This window comes from Nelusetta ayraudi, unplaced genomic scaffold (genome assembly GCF_046127955.1).
Source record: "Nelusetta ayraudi isolate G7.1 ecotype Tasmania unplaced genomic scaffold, CSIRO-AGI_Nayr_v1 ptg000151l, whole genome shotgun sequence".
Taxonomy (NCBI): Eukaryota; Metazoa; Chordata; class Actinopteri; order Tetraodontiformes; family Monacanthidae; genus Nelusetta; species Nelusetta ayraudi.
This window is the reverse complement of record NW_027466201.1, coordinates 5,469-28,363: the sequence shown is the minus strand read 5'-3', so window position 1 is coordinate 28,363 and position 22,895 is coordinate 5,469. Positions and strand designations below refer to the sequence as shown.

The 22,895-nt window shown below is 42.2% G+C and overlaps 3 protein-coding genes across 6 annotated transcripts in view; 1 reads left to right on the top strand and 2 right to left on the bottom strand.

Annotated features, from left to right (window-relative positions):
• The window catches only part of lin28b (lin-28 homolog B (C. elegans)), a 29,394-nt gene extending 26,256 nt beyond the window's left edge, over window positions 1–3,138 (bottom strand). Inside the window, exon 1 of the mRNA XM_076013502.1 lies at window positions 3,056–3,138. Within this exon, the coding sequence (XP_075869617.1) occupies window positions 3,056–3,077 (22 nt within the window). The 5' untranslated portion in view covers window positions 3,078–3,138. The remainder of the gene's footprint in view (window positions 1–3,055) is intronic.
• Window positions 3,139–5,755: 2,617 nt separating this feature from the next.
• LOC142879972 (macoilin-like) lies at window positions 5,756–17,173 on the bottom strand. Of its 3 annotated transcripts, none has more exons than XM_076013558.1 (11): window positions 16,986–17,173; window positions 15,334–15,475; window positions 15,090–15,216; window positions 14,874–14,997; window positions 14,182–14,360; window positions 12,736–13,198; window positions 12,472–12,630; window positions 11,579–11,749; window positions 10,666–10,795; window positions 9,433–9,607; window positions 5,756–8,290 (listed from the first exon to the last, which is right to left on the bottom strand). In XM_076013558.1, exons 1-11 carry the CDS (start codon window positions 17,060–17,062, stop codon window positions 8,100–8,102), a joined length of 1,938 nt encoding a protein of 645 aa, XP_075869673.1. In that variant the 5' UTR covers window positions 17,063–17,173; the 3' UTR covers window positions 5,756–8,099. The 3 variants fall into 3 exon arrangements, with proteins under 3 accessions (XP_075869673.1, XP_075869674.1, XP_075869675.1); XM_076013559.1 differs by having other exon boundaries at window positions 10,666–10,792; XM_076013560.1 differs by lacking the exon at window positions 16,986–17,173 and adding an exon at window positions 15,879–16,083.
• A 2,470-nt stretch (window positions 17,174–19,643) lies between these two features.
• Window positions 19,644–22,613, top strand: LOC142879906 (serotriflin-like). Of its 2 annotated transcripts, none has more exons than XM_076013462.1 (7): window positions 19,644–19,794; window positions 20,218–20,318; window positions 20,453–20,543; window positions 21,115–21,257; window positions 21,387–21,481; window positions 22,215–22,297; window positions 22,427–22,613. In XM_076013462.1, the coding sequence occupies exons 1-7, from the start codon at window positions 19,704–19,706 to the stop codon at window positions 22,552–22,554; spliced, it is 732 nt and encodes a 243-aa protein (XP_075869577.1). In that variant the 5' UTR covers window positions 19,644–19,703; the 3' UTR covers window positions 22,555–22,613. The 2 variants fall into 2 exon arrangements, with proteins under 2 accessions (XP_075869577.1, XP_075869578.1); XM_076013463.1 differs by lacking the exon at window positions 19,644–19,794 and adding an exon at window positions 19,886–19,965.
• The last annotated feature ends 282 nt before the right edge of the window (window positions 22,614–22,895 follow it).

Sequence of the window (22,895 nt, the reverse complement as noted above, 5' to 3'; positions counted from 1 at the left end):
TGCAGGATAAGAATCATTATTAGTTGTTAACGTTTGATTAAATGTGAACTTCTTTAGATTTTTTTTTTTTTTTACCATAAACTCGCAGTAAATATCAATTGTTTTTGTCTCTTTTTTTTGCATTTTAAAATTCTTTCAAACTTTTAAAAACTTTTGTCCAATCTTTTCGCCCTTTGCATGTTCAGGAAAGCATGCCAGCAATAAATACTTATTTTTCAATGTTTGCAAAAAGTAAAAGTTGTGATCTTTCTTTCTTTCTTACTTTTATTCTTTCTTTCTTTCCTTCTTTCTTACTTTTGTTCTTTCTTTCCTTCCTTCTTTCTTACGTTCTTTATTTTATATTCACAAACTAAAAACAAATCTTAAAATTCAACTTTTGTTTGTCCTACATTTTTTGTAGTTTTGCTTTAATGTTTCCCTTTTCTTCTGTGTTTATAACTTTAGCCTATTATTTTAGCTTCTGCAATTAAAAAAAAAAACTTCGAGGAATCAGGAAATAATGAACATCTTGCATAAAGAGATACTTTACTTTAGCAATTTTTTTAAATACAAAGAAATAAGAAGAGCGTTTTCAAAGTTGCTTTAAGACTTTGTTTGTCTTTCCTTTAAACTTTTGTTCACTCTTCAAATTTGCTAACAAATAATTTAAAAAAAACATTTTTTCCTGCAAAAATAACAACTTCCTACATTTTTTCTTTTTATTAACTGAAAAAATACACACTCTATAAAAAAAGTCAATTTTTTTTTATTCTTTTGCTGCCGCAGTAAGATTGTGTTGTTTTCTGAAAAAGTCAAAGAAAACAAAAGTCAATTGTTTGATTGAAAAATGAGCAAACGTAAATATGAAAAAGAATACATTTATGATTTGCACAACTTCAAACTCGTGACTTTAAGGCTGTGATGTGATGAACATAGCAACATGATGGCACATTCCTGTGTGAAATTTAACTTTGTTTTGCCATATAAATTGTGGCATGTTACATGAAACAACTTAGAATTTTTAACTGCATATTTTAGCTTTGTGCTCCACTCTTTCTGTTTAAAAAGGTTTTGACAAGGCCAGAAAATGAAAAAATAATGATAGTCTTTTTCAACTCTGTTTTAGCCACTTTGCTCAATTGAGAAACCAACTGGCAAACTTTACGTTATACTAAAACCTTCAACACCAAAACATCTCAAAAGACAAGATGTTCTTTCCTTTAAAAACATATTTCAGCTGGTAAGAGCCACTAGCATGAAGTTAACTCTTGCAGCATATTAGTGTCACTAAAGGGTTTGTTACAAAACTGGACTCTGATCATATATATATTTTTTACTCCATAAATTGCCCACTCAAAAACACATTACAATAATCCTTTAAAGTTGACGGGCAGAGGAAGTGCATTCTTGAGCTGTTTGAATAGCAAACTTTTTCTGAGCAGACTTTGCACTCCCTCACCCCAGCTAACCTCACCCAACCCCCACACCTCAGCCCCGCACACTCCCGCAGGAAATTTGCCTTTACCCCGTCAATGCGGTTCAAAGGGTTCAGTGGGTTCGTCTCTCCTCTTTCCTCCCCTCTCTCTCTCTCTTTTTTAAGTCAAAGGGCCCCGAATATTTGTCGTTTGCTTCATGCATTCCAGACACCAGGAGCCTGCGATCTCCCCATCCTCTGGAGGGCGGTGCGAGCAGGGGGCATCGCAGGCCATCCCGTGCACGCCACACTCTCTTCTTATCAAGGTGTGAACAACGGCAAAACAGCCAAAAACCTTTCAAACGCAAACGTCACGCATGTCTGCTTTGGTTATGAATCTCAATACATTTAAATCAAAAACGAAACTCGTATTTTCGCGCCACTTTCTCCACACCCATGGAGATTATGAAGCACAGATTAAAAAAAAAAAAAAAAAAAGCAGGTTAGCAATTCATTTGTCTTCTCTTCCTCAAAGACTCGCAAATTTCGTTTGGCACTATTTTTAAAAAACGAAAAAAGGGCAACACAGCTCATTCGTTTACTTTTTTAAAATCTCAGCTAAAACATTCTCCCCCTCTGAAGCAAATCCCAAACTTTTCTACTTCCTTCTTGCAGCTTCTTACTTCACCATCTCGGGGGGAATGGCACGTTTAAAATGACGTTGAATAGCTGAATGGGTGTGATCGATATTTTCGAGACAACTTCAGTCAATGGCAATTTTCTTTTGCTATTTGTCCCCCTTCAACACTTTCCCTCCAAGCAAAAAAACAAACAACAAAAACGCTTGGCCTTTTGGTACTTAGGATGGCGACGGCACCAGGTAGTCTTATAGTGAGTTTTACCTTCTCAAAAATGCCAGAAAATATCGACTCGAGAGCAACAACAGCCTCCTCCGACGTGTAAACAAGGACAAAATATCTGAATAAAATAGTCGGTGACGTCACAGGGAAGGAAGCCGCCGAAGAAGAAAAAGAAGTAGTAGTAGAAGAAGAAGCGGCTGAAAAATGCACTCGATAGATCAAAACATCGACTTTCACATCCGGAAATTCGGCGTTATTTGTGTCTTTTAATTTTCTCCCTCTTTCCCTCCCCCCTTTCGCTGAATTCGAGGTTTGAACATTTTAAACCATGACATGCAGACAAAACTCACCCCGAGAAAACACTTCTAAACTCTTTCTTTAACGCTAAACCTACTCCGGGTCTCTGGTGTCGGTTCAGACCTTTGAAATGTCGTTTTTCCCGCACTTTCCTGTTCAAGTTACGTCCCTGAATGCACCCACAAGCCTAAAAAAAATATATCAAACCAAAAGTAAATGCGCTTGTAATTTATCTTTTTTTTATATATATACTTTTTTTCTTTCCACCTTCATTTCGGACAAAATAATGTGCTATAGTTAATGTAGCTGTAGTCCGTATACCTGCGCTCAGCTTTAAATGTATAACACAAATTGCGCCGATCCATCCGTCTGACGCCAGCACCGACCACGCACCGGTCATTTCAGGTCAGCTCCAGCAGGTCCTCAGCGTGGAGGAGAACCCCAGCGCCTCTTCACGGACGCTAAATTTGCGCGTAATTTTCAGCGATCACTCGCCAGAACTCACCAGTCGGAGAGGGAGAAGACATCCTTCCGTGCTGCTGCTGTTGGTGTTGGTTTTATGTTGTTTCTTTTAACCTCCAAAACTCCCAAAAGTGAGCGGCTCCGAGCCGGAGTCCTTCCTCCCTCCCTGCGCCGCTGTGTTGTGATGATGACAGAGAGTTTGAGTGGCGCAGCTCAAGTCCGCCGACGCTCCAGTTTGAGTTACATGACTTCAACCCTGGCGCGCGTAAAGACGAGTCACCCCCGGCTGGAATCAAAGAGATTTTTCCATGGATGAATATTTTATAGTGGCACTGTAACAGAAGCTGGCAGCATGGCGTGATGAGGGAGGGGGAGGCGGGCAGATTTCTTCAGTTTCTTTTTGAACTGGCGAGCCAACAGATTGCACTTAAAGGGAATGGAGGAGGAAAAGGAGGAGAAAGAATATCCATGTGTGTGTGTGTGTGTGTGTGTGGGGGGGGGGGGTCAGTCATTGTTTCTCCATTATTGCTGCTCAGGAGTTTTCAGGTTGCTCTTCAACATTTCATTTCATCTTTTTTCCTTTTTTTTTTTTTTTTTTAGGGTAGAGAAGAAGAAGTTGGATCCTGCAAGAGTTCCTCTCTCTCTCTCCCCCACCCAACATTCCAGACAATAAGCCAATCCTCCACATGCCTTGGAGCTTCATCAATGGCTCTTCAAACCATGTGGCACCCACGGCCTCCCCCACCTCCTCTTCTCCCCGCGGCTGATAAAGATCCCTGGTGCTCACATCCCCCCACAGCCGGCGTTGTTTACAGCCACAAATCAACTCCCGCCACACGGTGGGCTCTCCATTTGACCACCTATAACTTTTTTTTTTTACGAGCAGTGCTGCTTTGACTTGTGATTTTTATGTCGAAAAAAACAAAAAAACAAACATTTTCTAAGATCAATTCACTGGTAAGTTGGTTTCATTTCATTCAAAGTCTGAAACACCCCCCCTCCCAATTTTTTTCCTATCACTCAACACAAATGCGATGCTGCATTGCATTTTGAATGATATAGGTAGAACTTTATTTGAATTATGGATTCATTTGATGATTCATGTCATTAGATATTAATCTTTTGTTTTTCCACTTTCACAGGGTGATCATGGCCCGGCTGTGGTGTCAGAGGCCGGCGATCTCGTCTGTGGACCCTTTGGATTTTAAAGTCCAACAACAGTTTAAGTAGCTCAGCGAGATGAACCCTAAAAAGTGATCCAACCTGGGTGGTGGTGTGGGGATGTTCATGACAGTTTGAACATGTGACCAGGAACTGTCACTTTGGTGCAGCCGGATGAAAAGGAAGATAAATATAGATACAGATAAATGTTCAAGTGAAAAATTAAACGAGTAGTTAAACACGTTATTGATAATAAATGCACTAAATAAAAAAAAAACAATCAAAAACACATAAATATATATGACTGTTTTCATTATGAATGCAATTGATTTATTTAAAAGTCAATTATAAAAAAGGTTTACTGCTGTTCAATTATTTCCTGGTCCTCTTTAAACATTAGTAGTGTGGCTTTTACAATGCTTGTGGTAAAAGGCTTGCACTGAGCATTCTTTCTTGCTTCTTAAAATAATTAAACAATAAATCATTCTTGGAAAAATAAAATTAGGTTATGAGCCAATTTAAGTATTTAATCAATTCCGGTAAATGAGGAGAGAACCTAATGGAAAATTCTATAAAATCCCATTGGAATGTGATGATTCAATTTATCAGCGAGTCTACTCATCCTCAGTCCAGAAGGGGGCGGTAATGCGCCTTCAAGTTGTGTGCCAGCCGCCAATTAAAATAAAATCAAGGAGAAATAGGTCTGAAATAGCTTAATGACGTCATAGATCGACATTTTAACATAGGCCGTCCGCACAAACTTTCATTATGTGGCTGTTGAATTGTCAAAAAAAATGTGGTTTTCCAGCCCATTTGGGTTTTTTTTTTTCCCAGGATAACCACAACTTTCAGTATCTGGCAGTTATTGAACCTTGTGTGTTTGTGACCTGTAAAAAAATAGTTAAGATATTTTCCTGTTGAATTGTCTTTGATTTAGTTGCTTCTTTCCCAAATGGTTTTATTTTAACACGCATTTAAAGAGGCATTCCGTGTGTTTGTTTTTCCACCACTAGAGGGCGCAGTTTGTCACAGCATGTAGGCCAAAACAAAGTGGCTTTGCAGAGTGTACACGTGAACGAGCTGGACATACTAACCTTAGCTGAAATGATGTCTGATATAACGCTAAACCTGGATGGTCAGCTTCTGTTTCTCGCTAATAATAATAATAATTAAAAAAAAAAAAAGAAGCTTGCTGTGAACAGACAGAGAGGGTGTGTGATGTGACCTTCTACCGTAAATAACAATACACTTCCTCACCTGCAACTGTTGTTTACTTTGAGTCACAATCCCTCTCGCTCCCAGGTCAAGTTAGCTAACTCTTCTTCTTCTCTTTACGTCGAGGGGGGGGGGGGGGGGGGAATTAACCACCAACCTCCTACAAAACAGACGGGCTTCCATCGCAAGCGATCATAAACGACGACTCGACAAACCGGGTATAATATAGAGAAATGATGTTGTGTACTGGAGACATGACCCTAACCTAGTGTGCGTACAGACTTATTCGGAATGTCAGACCTAAATGAAAAATCGCACACAAGGAAATCTTGTCTTGTACCATTGTGCATAGAACAGATTCAGGTGAGACAGTTTAAATTGTTTATACAAAAAGGAAAAAAAAAAAAAAAAACCATCCTGGTGCATCAGGACTTTTGATTTCCACCCTCAGAGTGTCACTGAAGTATTTGTTCGAAATCTTAAACCATTAGCCCTTGTACAAGAAAATCGATGTACATACTCAATGTCACAATGTGTGCTCGAATAAGCAGTTGGGTAAAACACATTACATGCCGACAAACACAGTGCCGTACAAAATTACAGCAGTATAATAATAAAAGTACAGCGAGACTAAAAAATAGTTTGTTTTCTCCCCCCCGGAATTCCCCCCCATTTAGAAAACACCCTAATAAAACACACACTAAATAAAAAGCTACCAAAAATGGCGACATCCAAGTTCGTGAGTGTGAATTTTTTTTAGCTGCGTGGGCATTTTAAATTCTGTACACATTATTTTTTTTTTCCCCCATAAATAATAAAAAATAAATACAAAAACAGTACATAGCACTTCAATGCAAACACATTACTCTTTCACATTAAAATCTGTTTTAGCTCCCAGTTTGAAACTAAGATACAGCATATAGGCACAGTAATTGAATTTGTCCACCATGTCTTCCGCCTCCAATGCAGTCGAGGTCTGTGTGAAAATACACTCCCGTGCCCCTTGTTTTGCACCGTGAGTGTTATAGGTGCCAAGAGCGGCCGAATGCTAACGATGTAGCCGCCAGCTACAAAAAGACGATCCAATTTGACTTGCCGTGTCTTTTCCCTTTCTTTCTCATCGCCAAACATCATTAAAGATTGTTTCCCGGATTTCAGTCACAAATGGTTCATACAAATACCTGACACGTCCAAACTGACTGGACACATAAATATATGTATATATTTTTTTTTGTAACCCTAACTTTTTGCTCGGAATTGCGTTTCCCATCAATCTTATGAACTCAACGCACAATTCCAACGCCATTCAAAGTTTATCTTAATGAACTATGTACAGACCACAGACAAGAGAATCTTATTGAAAAATCATTTGAAAATGTTCAAACGTTGTTTCATAGATTTATCGTTTGAAAGAATTGGAGGTATTTCAATATTTGGGTTCCATAACCGTATCGAGTGAGTACTTCCGTAGTTTATTTTTCCAGCCTGACAGACTGATTGGGTTGGAGCTGATGAAGTTGAACTGACCGACATTCTTTATCCGAGGGACTTTTTTTTTCAGCCTACATCTCTTGTCACGCTGTGCTGGACTTTATACTTCCAATACGTTTTCCTCCATTCAATGGGTGCACCAAGTTACAGGAGGAGTTTGCTCACTGTTATTTTGTTGAGAGCAATCTGGCTTCCGTGCCGAGCCATTCGGCAACCATCAAGTCGAAGGGGCCAGAGATGATTGTAGCACACACTTTCATGTTTCAGGTACGGATTAACTTTGTCAATACCAAATACACAAAGCAGGTGTACTGGGCACCGGTAATGTCAGCCAAGCTCTCTTTTTTTCAGATATCTAAGTGAGCCCATTGAAAAAAAAAAACAAAAAACATTTCTGCAACAAAGATTCAAGCTAATCCTGTATAAGAAAAACACATTTTAGCCAAAAAGAAAGTATCAAAACCACTCGCAGCATGAAATGTAAACCTTTATATCTGACTTGGGCTTTTTTATGTTTGTTTTTTTTTTTTTACCCTACTGAGAACAATTGAATGAATAGGAAACTAAAAAAAAAAAGAAAGAAAGACTGATGGCTAAATTCCCTTTAGCTGCTTTAGTTTGAACCTCTTGATCGACCAAATTCATTGATCAGGCCATGATAGTGGCGTTTCCTCGACTTCAGCCGGTTACTTTGAAACTTTGACGGCGCTCCATTTGTCGTATCGTATTTTGCCGCTCCAGCCTATTTCAAAGAAAAGTGAAATAAAAAACACACCGAAGACGAATTCAAGGTTTCGCTGTGAGAAGAAATGTGCTTGTTTAGACATCAAGGCAGATTTTCTTCTACAGAAAATGTTTTCCGAGTTGCTGCACGGTGCGTTCGGAAATTCAAAAACACTTTCATTTTGTTGTTAGCACACGGCGCCTCTGCATAACAAATATTCGGGGGGTCAAGACTTCTCAGCCCTCGCTGTCAGGTGATCGAGGGTCAATGTCAAGTTAGCACCATCATCGTAGCAAAAAGGCATTCGACTCGTGGATTCTCGTGACGGTTCCACTCGCTGCTGGAAGAAGACGACTCCGTGGTGTCATTTGGCTTTTTTTTTTTGTAGTAGTAGTAAACGTCCGCAGGCCAAACGGGGCCGTTCGGCTCCGCCCCCCTCACCCCGGGAGAAAAATAAATAAATAAAAGTCTGAGGACGGCGACGAAGGCCAAGGCGCTATTTCTTCAAACACTGGTACATCAGCGCGCGCGGCGTCAGCATGTAGCGCTCCGAGTTGAGCAGCTTGGTGAGGTACTGCGGCACCGGGTGGCGAGGAGCCATGTAGGAAACGCCGGGGCTGACGGCCATCACCTCGGCGATCTTCTGCTTCATCTCCCGGATCTCCCGGTCCTGCTTCATCACCTTATCTGAGGAGCACGGAGCCAACCCAAGGAGAACTCTCTTACGGAACATCCCAAAAACATCCACAAGTGGAAAGAGAAGTTGCTTTTGCCTACTTTTCAACAGTGTTTTTAAGAACATCTTCTGTCTAAAACCCTTTAAAACATTTTTTTTTAATATTTAAAAGTCTAATATTGGCATCAATTGGCTTTATTTTATTCGGATACAGTATATTTCTATATATGTCATTAAATGTATTGTTTTCCTCTATACACTACTGTGAACCACAGATAGCCTACTCAGATTGCTTACTTGGATTTCCTCAAATGCCCTTGTTGCGATGGTCTCCTGACAGGTGAAGTGAGTCACTAGCTGTGTTTCCATTACGGATTTTCGCAAAATGAAAGTGATATTTCTAAAAATTTTGACAAGGCACAATTGCAATTTGCAGGCGTTTCCATCAAATGGAATGTGAAGCGCATAAGCGTTTTGTGCAATTCTAGAGGTAATGGAAACGCAGCTAGTGAGATTAAAGGGCCAGTGTCTAAAACCTTATTTTGTTTTCCATTGATAGAATTTTTTCCATCTTCTCTTAGTACTGTATATGCAGCTGTAATTGTGCACATTACTCCACTGTAGGATAAATAAAGGCATTATATTCTATTTTAATCTATTCTATTCTATTCTATTTGTGATACATCGGCTATGGCAGTTGAACTGTGATGCACAGAGGCTAGCCCAGGCTTGGGCAAACTACGGCCCAGGGGCCATACGCGGCCCGTTAAGCTTTTGAAAACGGTCCACACGAAATTAAATTAATCGTAAGTGAGTCAAAAAAAATCGCTGAATTTCATCCATTCAGTGTTTCAAGAGTCATTTCAGCAAAGAACCAAAGACCACGCGGCTCCAAAAGACACTGATTTTGTTATAACTTTGCTTTTGTTCATTTCCAATTGACATTGCAGTCACGTGACATGTTTTCTACCTATCCCTCATATTTACAGGCTCCTCCGTCAAATCTTAAAACTCACTGTGGCACACCAGTCGAAAAGCCTGCTGACCCCTGGGCTTAGCCGCTAGCCAGCAACGTGCGGCTAACGTCGGGTCTGACCGGTTTCGCTCCGGCACAAAGAAAGAAAGGGAGTCCCGAGGAGCGAGAGTGAGCTACCTTGAGCGATCTCCAGCTGCCTGCGCGTGTCCCCCAGGGCGGAGAAGAGGTCCAGCTTGATGCGCGTCTCGGCGCTCAGGTTGCACTCCAGGTGCTGGGCCTTCTCCTGCATGGCGGACAGAGTGGACAGCAGCAGGTCCGTGTCCTTCTCCACGCAGCGGTACTTCCCCAGAGCCTTGCAGAGAGAGTCCGGAGAGCATGCGGGATAACGTGAACAAATAATCGTGAGAAAAAAAAGAAAGAAAAGGAAAACGTCGACGTCGAGGAGGCGGGAAAAAAAAAAGCGCAGTGGTTCCCCGAGCGTTTCTGCGTCGTCCGATTCTCTGTTTTCTTTATGTGTGGATGGACGCATTTGTGTTTGTTTGCTCGGGGAACCAATGCACCTCAAGAGTAAACAAAAAACAAAAACAAACAGTCACCACGCACTGATGATGAATCTGGCTGGCCACACGAAAAACACAGTGAAAAAATGTGCAACATTTTATGAAATTACTCCATTTACTTGTCCCCCCCCCCCTCCCCCTCTTAAAAGCGGCAGAGTGATTATGAAAAGACCTTAATGTGGCTTCAGCATGCTTGACGGAGAGTCTGCTATTAAAATAAACAGCACAGTACACAACAACATGCGCAGGCCAAAACATCAAAAAACAACACAAACAGCCGTTGCTGTATTACCAACACGACATCAGAGTGAATTATGTGAACTTGCAGGCCAACACTTTGACAAACACACCGGTGAAGCCATTCGAGAAGCTGTGTCACGAGGCGGCAAGAACTTAAAAATAAATTTAAAAAAATAAATAAAATGAAAAGGCGACATGATTTCTTACGCGGATAATTGTATTTTGTTCATGTGCTTGGACTGTTGAATATCTCATTTTAGTTGTTTTTTTTTTTTTTTTGTCTTGTTTTTTTTTTTTTTTTTTTTCCTAGTGCTGTTCTTTAAAATATAAAAATATACAAATGCAAAGGTGTATACATAGGTTCAAAGATTGCTTTTACTGTTTGCACACAGATGTATGTGGATACCTCTGTTATTCATTCTTGTATGCACATCAATAAAAATATTAAACAGAAAAGGCGACATGAGCAAACTGAAGACACGGCACCACTGGAGACTCACAGCACACTGAGCAAAACAATCACAGGCTCATTCCCAAATAACGTGGAAGGGGTAAAAAAAAAAAAAAAAAAAAAAAAAAACATCTTAAAAATAAATTAAAAAAATAATACCTCGACATCACCCTCTAGCTCTAGCACGCGACCCTCTTTCACTTGACACTCCAGCTGCAGCTGCTTGCACTCTGTCTCTAGCTCTTTAGCCCGTTTCCTCAACATTTGGGTTTCACAGTGTTCCTGCCTGCTGTGGGCGAGACGGGGAGACAGCGACTGTGAGAGGGAGGGAGGGGAGTCGCTGGAGGGGGTGAGACCACATGACACAGCAAAGGAAACACTTGAGCGCCCCGGCCCCTCACCTCCCCCCCGACGCCGATCATGTATCAGCGTGGTCCCGGCGTATGTAATTATGTTAATGTGACACAAGGCAAGTGCTGGTATTAAATCTGAAAGGGCATTTTATTTTGACTGTTCCAAAACAATTCTTGAAGACACACACATGATGTACAGACACTGCTGCTCAAGAACCAACACACACCGACGGTACTCTCTTGTGTATATATATATATATATATATTATTGTATATACAATATATAATGAGTATTTATGTGCAGTATGTTAAGGTCTTACCAATATACAAAGCACAAATCAAGCTAAATATCACACTGGACCTTTAAATGACTTCCTTCCTCAGCAAACAAGCTCCGCCAGAAATGTTGGAAGCAGATCCGCAGAACAGCCCCAATCCTGCTGAATCCCTCTCGGCAATCTAACAGAAGCTCTCAGGCAGTTTCAGACATGAGTCACCAGCTGAACAGCTCTCCGTTTCTGCCGGTCTGGTCAGAAGGAGAGCAATAAATATCTGCGTTGCTCTGAAACTGGCGCGATATCAAAAACGCTCAGTTGGCAGCGTGCCAGACTTCATGACGCTGCCCGAGGAAATCTTAGCGACCGGGGTGTGGGGGGGCACCTTCATGCATCCGGCTGCTGGGAGGTGAGGGGGATGGGGGGGGATTTGATGGCGCTTACCTGGTCGTCAGGCTCCGAGCGGCGCTCGCCGCCTCCTCCAGTTTCTGGGCCTGAAGCTCGGCCAGGTGCTTCTCCACAGACAGTCTGGCCTCCGTCTCAGCTCTGGTCTTCTTCTCCAGCATGGCGCTGCTCTGCTTGTCCTTCTGCTTGGTTTTCGTCAGACAAAGAATCCTGAGGAGGAGCCATCAAACGCTCATCATAGGAAATGATTTAGGGAGGGAGACTTATCAAAACAATAAATAGATTCACGAGACAAAAAAATTGCAGGTTGGGTTGAAAAGGGATATTCGTTGTAACAGAGAGTGGAGCTCAGACCAAAATTCTTCACGAATCCATGAGACTCTGGATCAACCATTTAAATAGCACATTTAAAATGATCAATCATCTGATAAAATAACAAATAACAAAATGTAAATAATAATAATAACATTAGAAATTGTTGTATTGTAAATTTGGTGCCATCTGGCACAATAATTGTGTTTGGGATAAATAAAGTGCTATCTCATCGAATCAAATGAGCGCCTTTATAATTTGAATGGATAATATCAGCTGATGTATTTACTGAATTCAGTCAGTCTTATATTAAGCAAATTTGTATGTGTAGTTGTTGGCCAAAAACAACCGTTTAATCAGAAAATAAAAGACAAAGCGTTTGGTTGTAACGCTTTTGTTCCTTTTTCAATTGACATTAATCAGATATTTTCTACACATCCCATGATATATATTTTTCTCCTAAGAGGTGGGTCACCAAAACACTCCATCCATCTGCTCCTGCTCCGGCCCCTCTGTCAAACCTCACGAGTCAAAAGGTTTGCCCACCCCTGGGCCAGACGGTTCCGCTGAGGTGTTATTCCACAGGGGGGCGCCAAAGACGGGCTTTTCGGGAAACTCACTTGCTCTGGAGCAGCATGTTGGACTGCCTGAGCAGCGAGACCTCGGGCCTCAGGCTCCTCTCGCTGTTGGTCAGGTTGCAGACGTGGCTGCGCAGCTCCTGCTCGCTCTGCCGGCTGCCCTGCAGCTCGGCCTTCAGCCTCCTCAGCTCCTGCTCCAGCCTGCGTGGGGGCGACAGAGGGGGTAAGCGAAAAGAAATGGAATGAAACCTTGAGGCTGGAGGAGCCGAGCCGAGCCGAGCCGAGCCGAGCCGAGCCGAGCCGCACCTGGTCTGCTCGGCGTGGTGGCTGTGAGCGGCCGCGGCGCTCCTGTCCGTCCCGTCCCAGCTGGGGCTGGGCGCCTTAGAGGCCGCTCTCTGCTTTTTCTCCGCCCTGCCTGCGGGGGGCGACGGAGTGTTCGTGCTGCCTCGGCGGGCCTTGGGCGAGGGGTTTTTGGCGGCCCGGGGGGCTTTGCTGGCCGGCTCATCTTGAGGTAGGTGTTCCGGAGCGGCAGGCGGCTCCGGTCGGCCCGTCGCGGCACAGTGCGGCGAGTCTCTGGACTCGGGGGTTTTGGGCGGCGACGGCCGTCGGTTCGGCTCGGCCGCCTTAACTTCCTGCGGCCCCTTGTCCGCCGCTTTCTCAACGGTGCGGATCTGGAGGCAGTCCACCATGTGGCCCTCGTCGTGAGCCACCAGAGAGCCGTTCTGGCACTGGTACTGAGTCGAGTCGGGCTTTATCTTCCACTTTGAACCTGCAGGAACAGACGGGGAAAAACTAGGTTAAGTCCTCTTATAGATTCTTTTGTCCTGGCTGGGCGATTTTGGACATTTAAAATAAAATCACGATTTTTTTTTTCTCTTAGATTGTTTTGGTAAAACTACAGAAGACAATGGAATAAATTATTTCAAATATTTTATTATTAAAGAAAAATAACAAACAAATTTCCCTATTGGTTATGAAGTGCAACGATACAGTACAAAGATACTGTAAATCCTCCTTGGGTTTAGTAAAGTGACAAAATGTACAGCCTTCTTGACCAAACAAAGATCAATCCCTTGGGATTAATGAAGTGAGAATCTCACTCTCAACAAACGTCAAACATGAAAATGAAAAGGGTTCTTCATAAGCGGAGATGAAGTTCCCTTATTTGGGAATAAAGTGAAAACTTAAGAACCAAACACAAATGAATCCCCCTTTGGAGAAAGTGACAACCTGAGCTGTCTGTCATCATCATCACCTTGAACAATGACGAATGAATAAAGTGCAACACTTTCACACTTTGGCGCACAGCCCGGAAGCATGCGAGAGGAAAATCAATTTTAAGATTTACTTTTAACATCGACTTGACCACTGTTGGCGAGTAATCTATTACTAAGTAATCCACTACTGTAATTAAACTACTTTTTAAATATTGGAGTAATGTAACAGGATTACTGTGTGCGTGTGTGCGTGTGTGTGTGTGTGTGTGTGTGTGTGTGTGTGTGTGTTACTTTTTAAAGGTCTACTCCGTAATCAGTACTTGGATTACTTTTATGGAGTAATCCCAACAACACTGGTCTTGACTAATAAATCCGATTTCAATTTAAAATGGATCAATGGCACAGCCCTACCCGGATGTACTGCATAAAAATTAACTATGCAGGATGTGTGACTCATCCCTGTCCAGTAGGTACCAAAAAAAAGAGACTGAAAAAAAAAAAAAAAACTTCAAATACGACAAAAAAAAATACTTACAGCCGCTGCCATCTGAGCCGCTCTTGGGGTAAACCTGCAACACGGGAGGCAGCGAGTTCTGCAGCAGGTGCATGTGGAAGTCGTTGTCGTTCTGCACGGCTTTCTGGATGCGCAGCTTGAAGATGTTGGTGAAATAGCAGGTGGCATAGAAGCCCAGGTAGACCACCGGGTATCCGATGCTGGGGGGGGGGTACGAAGAAGGAGGAAAGAGTGTGAAAAGTCGCATACCTGTTGTGCAAATACAACTTTAATTGATTCCTGCTACAATTCAAATCTCAGAAATATTTTGGGCGTGGTAATTTGTTTCCCACTTTCACTGCGTACTTGGAGCGTCACCCAGTTGGGCGCGCTAAATTGACGGCGATTGATAATAACACACAGCGGGCTGGGGAAGGATTTTGTCCATAACTTTGAATTAGTTTCACGAGTCGCCGGGCAGCATCCAATTTTACGAATGAACAGTCGTATTAGTGCTTTTTTTAATTTGACTAATCTCTTATTGAAGTTTTGAAATTTGAAATTGTGAATTGTCAGAACAGCCAAAGATTTGTTTCTCTATCAATGCAGAGTATAAAAATAAAAAAAAATAAAAAAAATAAATCCTAAATCTGCCCAGTGAGATATCAATTCTTGCCCATTTTAAATCGGGAAAGTGCCACAACTCTGTCGAGCCGTGCATGACATCAACACACCAGTGTGCGGCAAAGAGGTGAGACAGGTTGGCGTGAGAGGTCTTCAGGTCTTTGAGGCGAAGCGAAGCCTCCGTGTAGACCAGCAGAATCCACAGGGACGCCGTCGATATGCAGATGCCTTTCTCTGCTCGGACAAAGAGAGCGCAAAGCGTGAGGAAATCTTTGATCGTCGTCGCTTGACAACATTGCTGAACAGTCAACGCTGCAGCCACTCACCTGTGTGCCATATGTAGTTGAATAAGACGTAGGTGCTGGCCACGAAGAAAAGCCAGTGCAGGGGGACGAAAATCAAACAGAAGATGTCGAGGGTGAACGCAGCGCAGACGAAAACAACACAGATGACCTGCAGATACACAGAAGACTTGTGTTGTTATTACAAAACAACAAAACTACAAAAAAAAAACAAAACAAAAAAAACCACAAACGCATATTAATGCGGCGCTGCGTTCAATTCCCTCACCAGCCCGTGGCAGTGGAACGTGGTGTAGACGCTGCCAAAGAAGAGCCAGCACGGCCACAGATACTCCAGTCTGAATTCCAGGATGAAGTCGGCCAGCAGCACCAGCGTCCACATCATCATAAACTTCAGGACGGTGTACGCGCTGAGGGGGAGACAAAAGGATCAGCGAGACGGCTGCCAACGCCCGCGGCTTTATCGCTCTCGCGCAAACACAAGAAACAGTTTTTGTCTTGGCCGGCGCCGGTTCTTCAGTAGCGCTCTGAAGCCCTTCAAAAATAGACTTTTAAGCCAAAGCATCAAACACACACACACACACACTCACACACACATGTACGGGTGACGAAAATAACCAGTGAAAAAAATAATTAATAATTTAATTAAAAAAAACCCAACAACAAATAAACACATTTGCGTGGTTGAATAATATAATTTGTTCATCTTAAACGGGCGGTCCGTCCTCTTGGGCAGAGGAGCAGCGGAACAATGACTGTTCCTCCGCTACATCTTGCTGGGCAGCTAGCAGCTAAACAGAGGTTGTGCGTTACCCCTTTGTTCTGCTCATCCATAGGCTGCCATCACATCAGTCCCTTCTTTGTTTGGTAACCATGGCAATATTTCATCTGGAGGAGAGGGAGGGAGGGAGGGATGGAGCGCCACAGCATCCTTTGCCTCCTGTGCACACTTGTGAATTTCCTCTCTTTATTTGGACAAAGGTCCTCAGAATTTGTCCCACTTTTTTGCTCAGAAACGCTACTAATCTTTTTTAAATAAAATAATATGAATGAAATCAAAAATTCAAGACGGCAAAAAGCATTAAAAAAAAACAAAAAAAAAACGAGCTTTGCTCAAGTGTAGCTGCGCAGAAATTAAAACAACGTTGAAATACATCATGCTAATTATAGTATTGTATTTAAAACAACAAAATGAGCCCAACAACTAGCGACAAAAGCAATAAACAATCTCAATTAAGGAGGATAAGCAGATACTGGCAGTTCCCAATGTTTGAAGCACGTTTCAGCGTCTGCCTGGAAACACAACCTATATATTTTACGTATTACGTAAGACCCCCCCCCCCGCCCCATTCAACATTCAAGTCAACCAAACTTGATAAAAGTGGGGTTTTTAATGAGCGAATCTTTTCCCGTCTGGACTGTCTAGACACTCTGCCGTGACGCCGAAAAGCGGCAAATTGGCGTTTCACTCCTTTTTCCGCCGCGCGACTTCCAACACATTATTCCCGAGAAAAAGAAAATAAAAGGAGGACACGTGCGAGTCTAACGCGGACGATATTAAAAAAAAAAAAAAAAAAAAAAACCACGGAGAGCGGTGACACAGCAGACGTAACGCTGCGAGCAGCAGGCCGACGTCAACTTGCACCGCCGCGGATTTCTGCCTTTCTGTAAACAAACGGTGCGGCCGAAGTAGAACTCGCACGGTGAACCCGGCGCCTCCCGTCCGTCCCGGCGTTTCGGCCCAGCCGAAGACCCGCTGTTAAAAAAGAAAGACAGAAAGAAAGAAAGAAAGGAAAAAGGGCCGGGCAACGCTTCGGGAGGACGGCAGACAGGTGACGACGGCTACAATTTCACACAAAGACGGCCACCACAACAAAAGCAGCCTCCCCGTCAGGCTCCGCTCGCGCGCTAGTAAGCTACCTCTCGGACAGCCTCTCCGTGATTTTCAGCTTCTTCATCTTCCGCAGTCGGTTGGCGTCCACATAGCGTTTCTTCATTTTATGGCTGCCGCTTCTCCCCCCCACCCACCTTCTGTTATCCCCTGTGCACCGCGGCGGCGATGGGAGAAACAGCCCCGCGGAAAATACAGCAGACTCTCCCCCCCTCCCCGCCGCGTCTTGTGTAGAGAAGGATGCTCCAGCGCTGCTGCTCAACCTGTGATGATGATGATGATGTCTAGGAACAAATACAGGCGAGCCGCGCTACTGCGCATGCCCGGTGGATGCTGCGCCTACAAGTGTGAATCGCGGGAGGGAAGCAGCGCGCTGCGGACGGGAAACACCTGAACTATGTCGTTTGGGGAAACTGAACGACTATTTCACATGTAAATACATACATACATACATACATACATACATACATGTGGTAGGACTTGATTTTGAATTAATTAAGGTAATTTATCATATTTTAGTCAGATATCAATATTTGAGTTGGCGACAGAGGTGCGAAGTAACCAAGTACAAATACTTTGTCGATGTACTTAAGTAGATTTTTCAGGTATCTGAAAGCTTTCTTCGAGTGTCTCCTTTTTTTGGCGACTTTTTACTTTTGCTCCCTCCAGTTGTGCAAAAAATATCTGAACTGTTTACTTCTTGTGTTGGGAAAAAACATGTTGGTCACATTCGTGTTTAAAAGCCGTAGTCGGCTCCTCTGGCCGATTTTTGGTGAGAAATACTTTACATTATGGGGTTAAAACTGTCTTGAAATGCAAAATAGCAGAACTTTACACATGCAATTCAAACCGCGATTAATCGCAGTTAACTAGGAAGCTTCTGCGATTAATCGCGGTTTAAAAATTAATTGTTTGACAGCCCTCATATATATACATATATATATATATATATATATATATATATATATACAGTATATATATATATAGATGTGTGTTTGTGTATTGTGTAAGAAATTATGTTTGCAGCCAAAGAAATACCATAAACAGACACATTGTTGTACCAACAAATGCGCTTAAAAAGAAAGTTTTCACATAGGCTCTATGTCAGGTATTTTGTGACATCACAGAGGGCCCATTTCCTAAACGGTGGCTTTTTGCATGTAGGTCCTATGCCTTACACCCTTTTTATTACTTCACTAGAGCGCTAGACTAGCATGCACATCATGTTCCTAACACCCTTTTTTATGATTTCTGGCATAGACTTCCTAGCGCGCTAGACACTCATTTCAGAGGACATTGGTGAAGTGGATTAGCGTAGTGAAGGTGTTGAAGGAGCTTGTGTGGCGGCTGACGGCTGTTTGTGTGCAATTCAATCTGACAGTTTGCGAGGCATTTGGCTGTCTTGAGGTGTCAAGTTTGCGCCTGGTTTGATAATCTATGAAGCAATGAGCATCCTTTGAGTGGGTGCGGCGGGAGTTCACTTACAGCATGATCTTGTAAAACATCTTGTTCTCGCCAACCTTTTGCAGAAGTTCAATATTGCCATATCTCTTTTATAAGGCAGCTGTGATGAAAACATAAATGATCTTTCAAGATTCACTTGAGAAGAGTTAACATAAGTAAAAATCCAGAGTAAAAAAAACAAACATGCAACTACTTGTCCAGTTATTTCTTGAGGTAAGTTATGTTATTTTAGTCCCAAATTTGGAAAGATGACAACACAGAATTCACGTGTGGCCAATTAAGTTTTACAGTGAAGTAAGAAAATGACTCTCAACAATTGGCAAATACTCTTGAGCACCATGTAAGACATTGGTGAATGTCGTAAAACACCTTGTTTTCATCAGCCTTTTGCAGAAGTTGAATTTCTCCGAGTCATTTTAAGGAAGCGGTGATGTAAATATAAATCAGCTGTGAGAGTTTGTTCCCACACGGTGAGACTGGAGAGCAGGAGCCCAACGCATTAAGGTAATGACGTCCTTTTGGTTAAATACCATATGTTAAAATTATTTAAGCAGCTCTTTTGAGAGGTAACATATTTTCATGTTCTTAAAGGAATGCATCTTAGCCTGTAGACCACTTGTGGGCAAACTTTTTGACTCGTAGGCAATAATAGGGGCCGGAGCGGGAGCAGATGGATGGAGTGTTTTGGTGACCCACCTCATAGTAGAAAGAAATATATCATGGGATATGTAAAAAAACAAACAAACAAAAAAACAAACAAAAAAAAATTGCTTTGATGTCAATTATAAATGAACAAAAGCATAGCAACAAAATATGTGTCTTTGAAGCCTCACGATATTATAGCTCTTCGCTAGAATGACGCTGAAAAAATTGGATGAAATACAGTGCTTTTCTTACTTAATTTTCTCATTTAATTACTATTAATCTAATTTCTAAAAGTTCAGTGGTCCGCTCCGTAGTTTGCCCATGCCTGCTGTAAAGAGAGCAGAAAATTGACTTTTAATCCCAATCTAGTGGGTCAATTGCCATAGTTTCGCAACCATGCTTGGCACCGCACAGATTACATAACCTTGCCCTTATCTGTATCGCACTGTAAACACAGGCCTGCAGGTGTCCAAACATTCTGAAGGATTTTTCACAGGTGCCACACGGTGTTATCTTACATTTTGTCACCCACACAAAATTCGGACGTCCTTGGTTAATTTTCCCCCTGTGTGGCTCTTCATATAAATATCTCACCCGCAGCCCTCAGCGGTTGACAAGTCCCAACCATACTCACCACAATGTTGCCATTGACCTTAATCACCCTCGGCCTCGCGGCCGCTCTTCACATGCCTGGGGCCTTGGCAGAGGACGTGGCGCCCTACGCTGTATGTACAATTGTCTCTCTAAAAAAACAAAAAAAACCAAAACATATACGTGAAAAAAAAGAAAGTATTTTGGCTTTTTTCCCCCCCCATGCTCGGTATTTTAACCAGATTTTATTTTTCTCAATCACTCGGTATTGGAATCTTCCTATGACTTGAAAACCCCCTCCACAGGATGGTGAGTAAAAAAATAATTACACATTTTTAATATATATATATATATATATATATATATATATATATATATATATATATATATATATAATTACATTGACAGAAATTGTTTTAATCACTTAAATACTTTTAAAACACAAAAGAAACCGAACAAGTGTTGGGAGAAAAAGTAAAAAGCCGTCAAAAAAAGAAAAAACTTAATACATATATACATATACGTCTATATATTTTTTTTATTTAATTTTTCTTCTGTCAGGGACCATCCCGCTCTCTTCCTCCGAGCAAAGTGAGATCGTAAACAAGCACAACGCCCTGAGAAGAGGAGTGAAGCCCTCCGCCAGCAACATGTTGCAAATGGTAACTCTTCTCGACCGGTCCCGGCGGCGGTTTGTAAATGTGACATTGCACGTAACCCTCGGTGACGCAGGGGAGGGGGGGGGGGGGAGAGAGAGAAAGGTTTAAACAGGTTGTGCTGACACTTCTCCCATCAGAGCTGGAACAGGGAGGCTGCAGCCAACGCTCAGCGGTGGGCCAACACCTGCTCCATGAAGCACAGCCATAGCACCAACAGAGAGATCAGCAGTAGGTTGAAGGAAGACCCGCCGCTGTCCGCCGACTGTGCTGAAGTCACAAGTCATGTTTTCACGACATATGAACACTGTGGCTCGTGATGTTGGAATAAAAATGCTTTTGCCGGTCTTTTATCGCAGCAAACTAAAATAGTCAAAGTTTGCGTGCAAGAGCGTATGAGGTGATGGTGAATATGGAATTTGACCACAAAAAAAAGGTAGAGTGTGTAGAATTTGGCTTGATTTATTGTTTTTTTTATATTGGTAAAAGCTTAACACACAAAGCACAGTAAAAGGAGAACTGTTGTCATATGATGCCAGCGGGATTCCTTAAAAATGTTACACACTAGACATTTAATGCTCAGAAATCTATTACACTAGTGAATAATAAAAGAGAGGAACTTTTTCTCAAACAAAAAAAAAGAAAATCAGATTTTGTTATGCTTTTATTTTCTTCACTTAAACAATCAGCTTAGGCCTGCCATTGATTAATTGCGTAGTTGTGTTTTCAAATTTAGGTTTGCATTGTGACAAAGTGGCCTTTTTTTTTCTTCTTCTTCCTTTCCATCTCCTGCGTTTTGCAGCGAGTGGCTGCGGGGAGAACCTGTACATGTCCAGCTCCAAGATGAGCTGGAGCGCCGCCATCCAGGGGTGGTACGACGAGGTGAAGGACTGGCGCTACGGAGTGGGATCTGTCAACGGAGGCGTGGTGGGACACTTCACACAGGTGCGTCGCGGTCACCCGACTGACTGGCTGTTTAAAACGCGCGGCGTTCAAACGTGAAATCTGCAGAACGGTGAGGCCCCGCCCCGCAGCTCTCAATGTTTTGTTTCCTTCTTCTTGTTTTTCTCTCAGGTTGTGTGGTACAGGTCCAACCAGCTCGGCTGCGCTGTGGCCAACTGTCCCTCCTCCACTTACAAGTACTTCTACGTTTGCCATTACTGCCCTCCGTAAGTGAAATACTATTGCATGCGTGTAGTTGACATTTCTAGCAAAGTTGTCGATTATTTTTGAATGATGATTCAGTTGAAGGTTTTTTTCGCCATATAAAAACTAAAAACACATTTTTTTCAATTTCAATTTTTCTCAATTTTAGATTAGATGTACAAGCTATTACAAGTTGATATGACCAAGTAATATACTTATTGCACATACTTGGATACATTTTTTTCATAATATATTATATTATGGTGGAAATTCATTTTTGGACACCTCAGTTGTGACTTAAGATTCTTAAGTAACCAAATGCAGTTAATTTTTGTGCCGTCACACACATTTACCCACACGGTGCACAAGCGCTGTTCAGCCCCGAATCTCGGAACTGGATGTTGCAGCAAGATGACGTCCCTTGCAAAAAGCACAAGTAAAAAACAAAGAATTTAGTTGTCTTATTTTGTCTTATTAACAACAAACAACAAAAGAATGTCCATTTGTGTGTGTGCCTCTGATGCAGACAAACCTTTTGGAGCAAAAAAAAAAAAAAAAAAAAAGAAGCGTATCTGGGAAACATTTAATGACAATAATTGGGACTGAGTAAAATTTAAAAGTTAAAAAAAAAAAAAGAGTAAAATTAAAAGAGTGTCCAAAAACGTCCCCCCCCCCCCTCCTACTGTATGATATATTTTTGCTCACAATTTTTTATTATCTTTAATACACTGTATGACATGTTGCACAACATTACAGCGGGAACTACCAGTACACCCACCCATACAAGTCAGGAACCACTTGCGGAGACTGCAGCAAAGCCTGCAACAACAAGCTGTGTAGTGAGTGTTAACAATCACTCTGAAAAGGAAGTGTGCAGAACATTTGCTTTCCTTGTTTATGTGCCTACTTACTGATGTTAACATTGATTCCCCCCCCCCCCACCCCCACCCCCACCCCCACCTCTGCAGCCAACCCCTGCCCCTACATAGACCAGTACAGCAACTGTCAGGAATTGAAGCAGCAGTGGGGCTGCGGCAACAGCAACGTTGCCTCCTCGTGTCCCGCGTCCTGCAAGTGCACCAATGAGATCTCTTGAACGCTTGGGCGTCCACGCGTCACGTAAAGCAACCTTGAATAAATAAATTCAGCATCGAAGCTTGCGTGTCTCTGATTTTTTTTTTTCCTCTTCTCCTAAACAGGAGACGTCAGATTCTTAATCAGAGGTCCATTTTTACTTTATTTTTTTACCCAGACCTCTAAACAGAGTTTAGCAGCAACCTAGAATACATTGAAATAAAACTTGATTCACTTTCTGTGGCCAAAATATGCTGCTAATTGAAGTAACCACAGCCAGAATGTGGACTTTGTCACCAACTACAATATGATTTTTACTGCATCGTATATGAATAATGTATTAAAGTGGGTGCTTCATGACTA

What these genes read in the sequence shown, in the direction of transcription:
- LOC142879972 (XM_076013558.1), bottom strand. Translation starts at nt 17,062, where the DNA reads ATGAAGAAACGCTATGTGGACGCCAACCGACTGCGGAAGATGAAGAAG. An exon ending in ACGGAGAGGCTGTCCGAGAG is followed by an intron (nt 15,476 to 16,985) that starts GTAGCTTACTAG and finishes TCTCCCCCTCAG; the next exon opens with CGCGTACACCGTCCTGAAGT. An exon ending in GCAGCTGGAGATCGCTCAAG is followed by an intron (nt 8,291 to 9,432) that starts GTAGCTCACTCT and finishes CGTGCTCCTCAG; the next exon opens with ATAAGGTGATGAAGCAGGAC.
- LOC142879906 (XM_076013462.1), top strand. Translation starts at nt 19,704, where the DNA reads ATGTTGCCATTGACCTTAATCACCCTCGGCCTCGCGGCCGCTCTTCAC. An exon ending in CGTGGCGCCCTACGCTGTAT is followed by an intron (nt 19,795 to 20,217) that starts GTACAATTGTCT and finishes TTCTTCTGTCAG; the next exon opens with GGACCATCCCGCTCTCTTCC. An exon ending in CACCAACAGAGAGATCAGCA is followed by an intron (nt 20,544 to 21,114) that starts GTAGGTTGAAGG and finishes TGCGTTTTGCAG; the next exon opens with CGAGTGGCTGCGGGGAGAAC.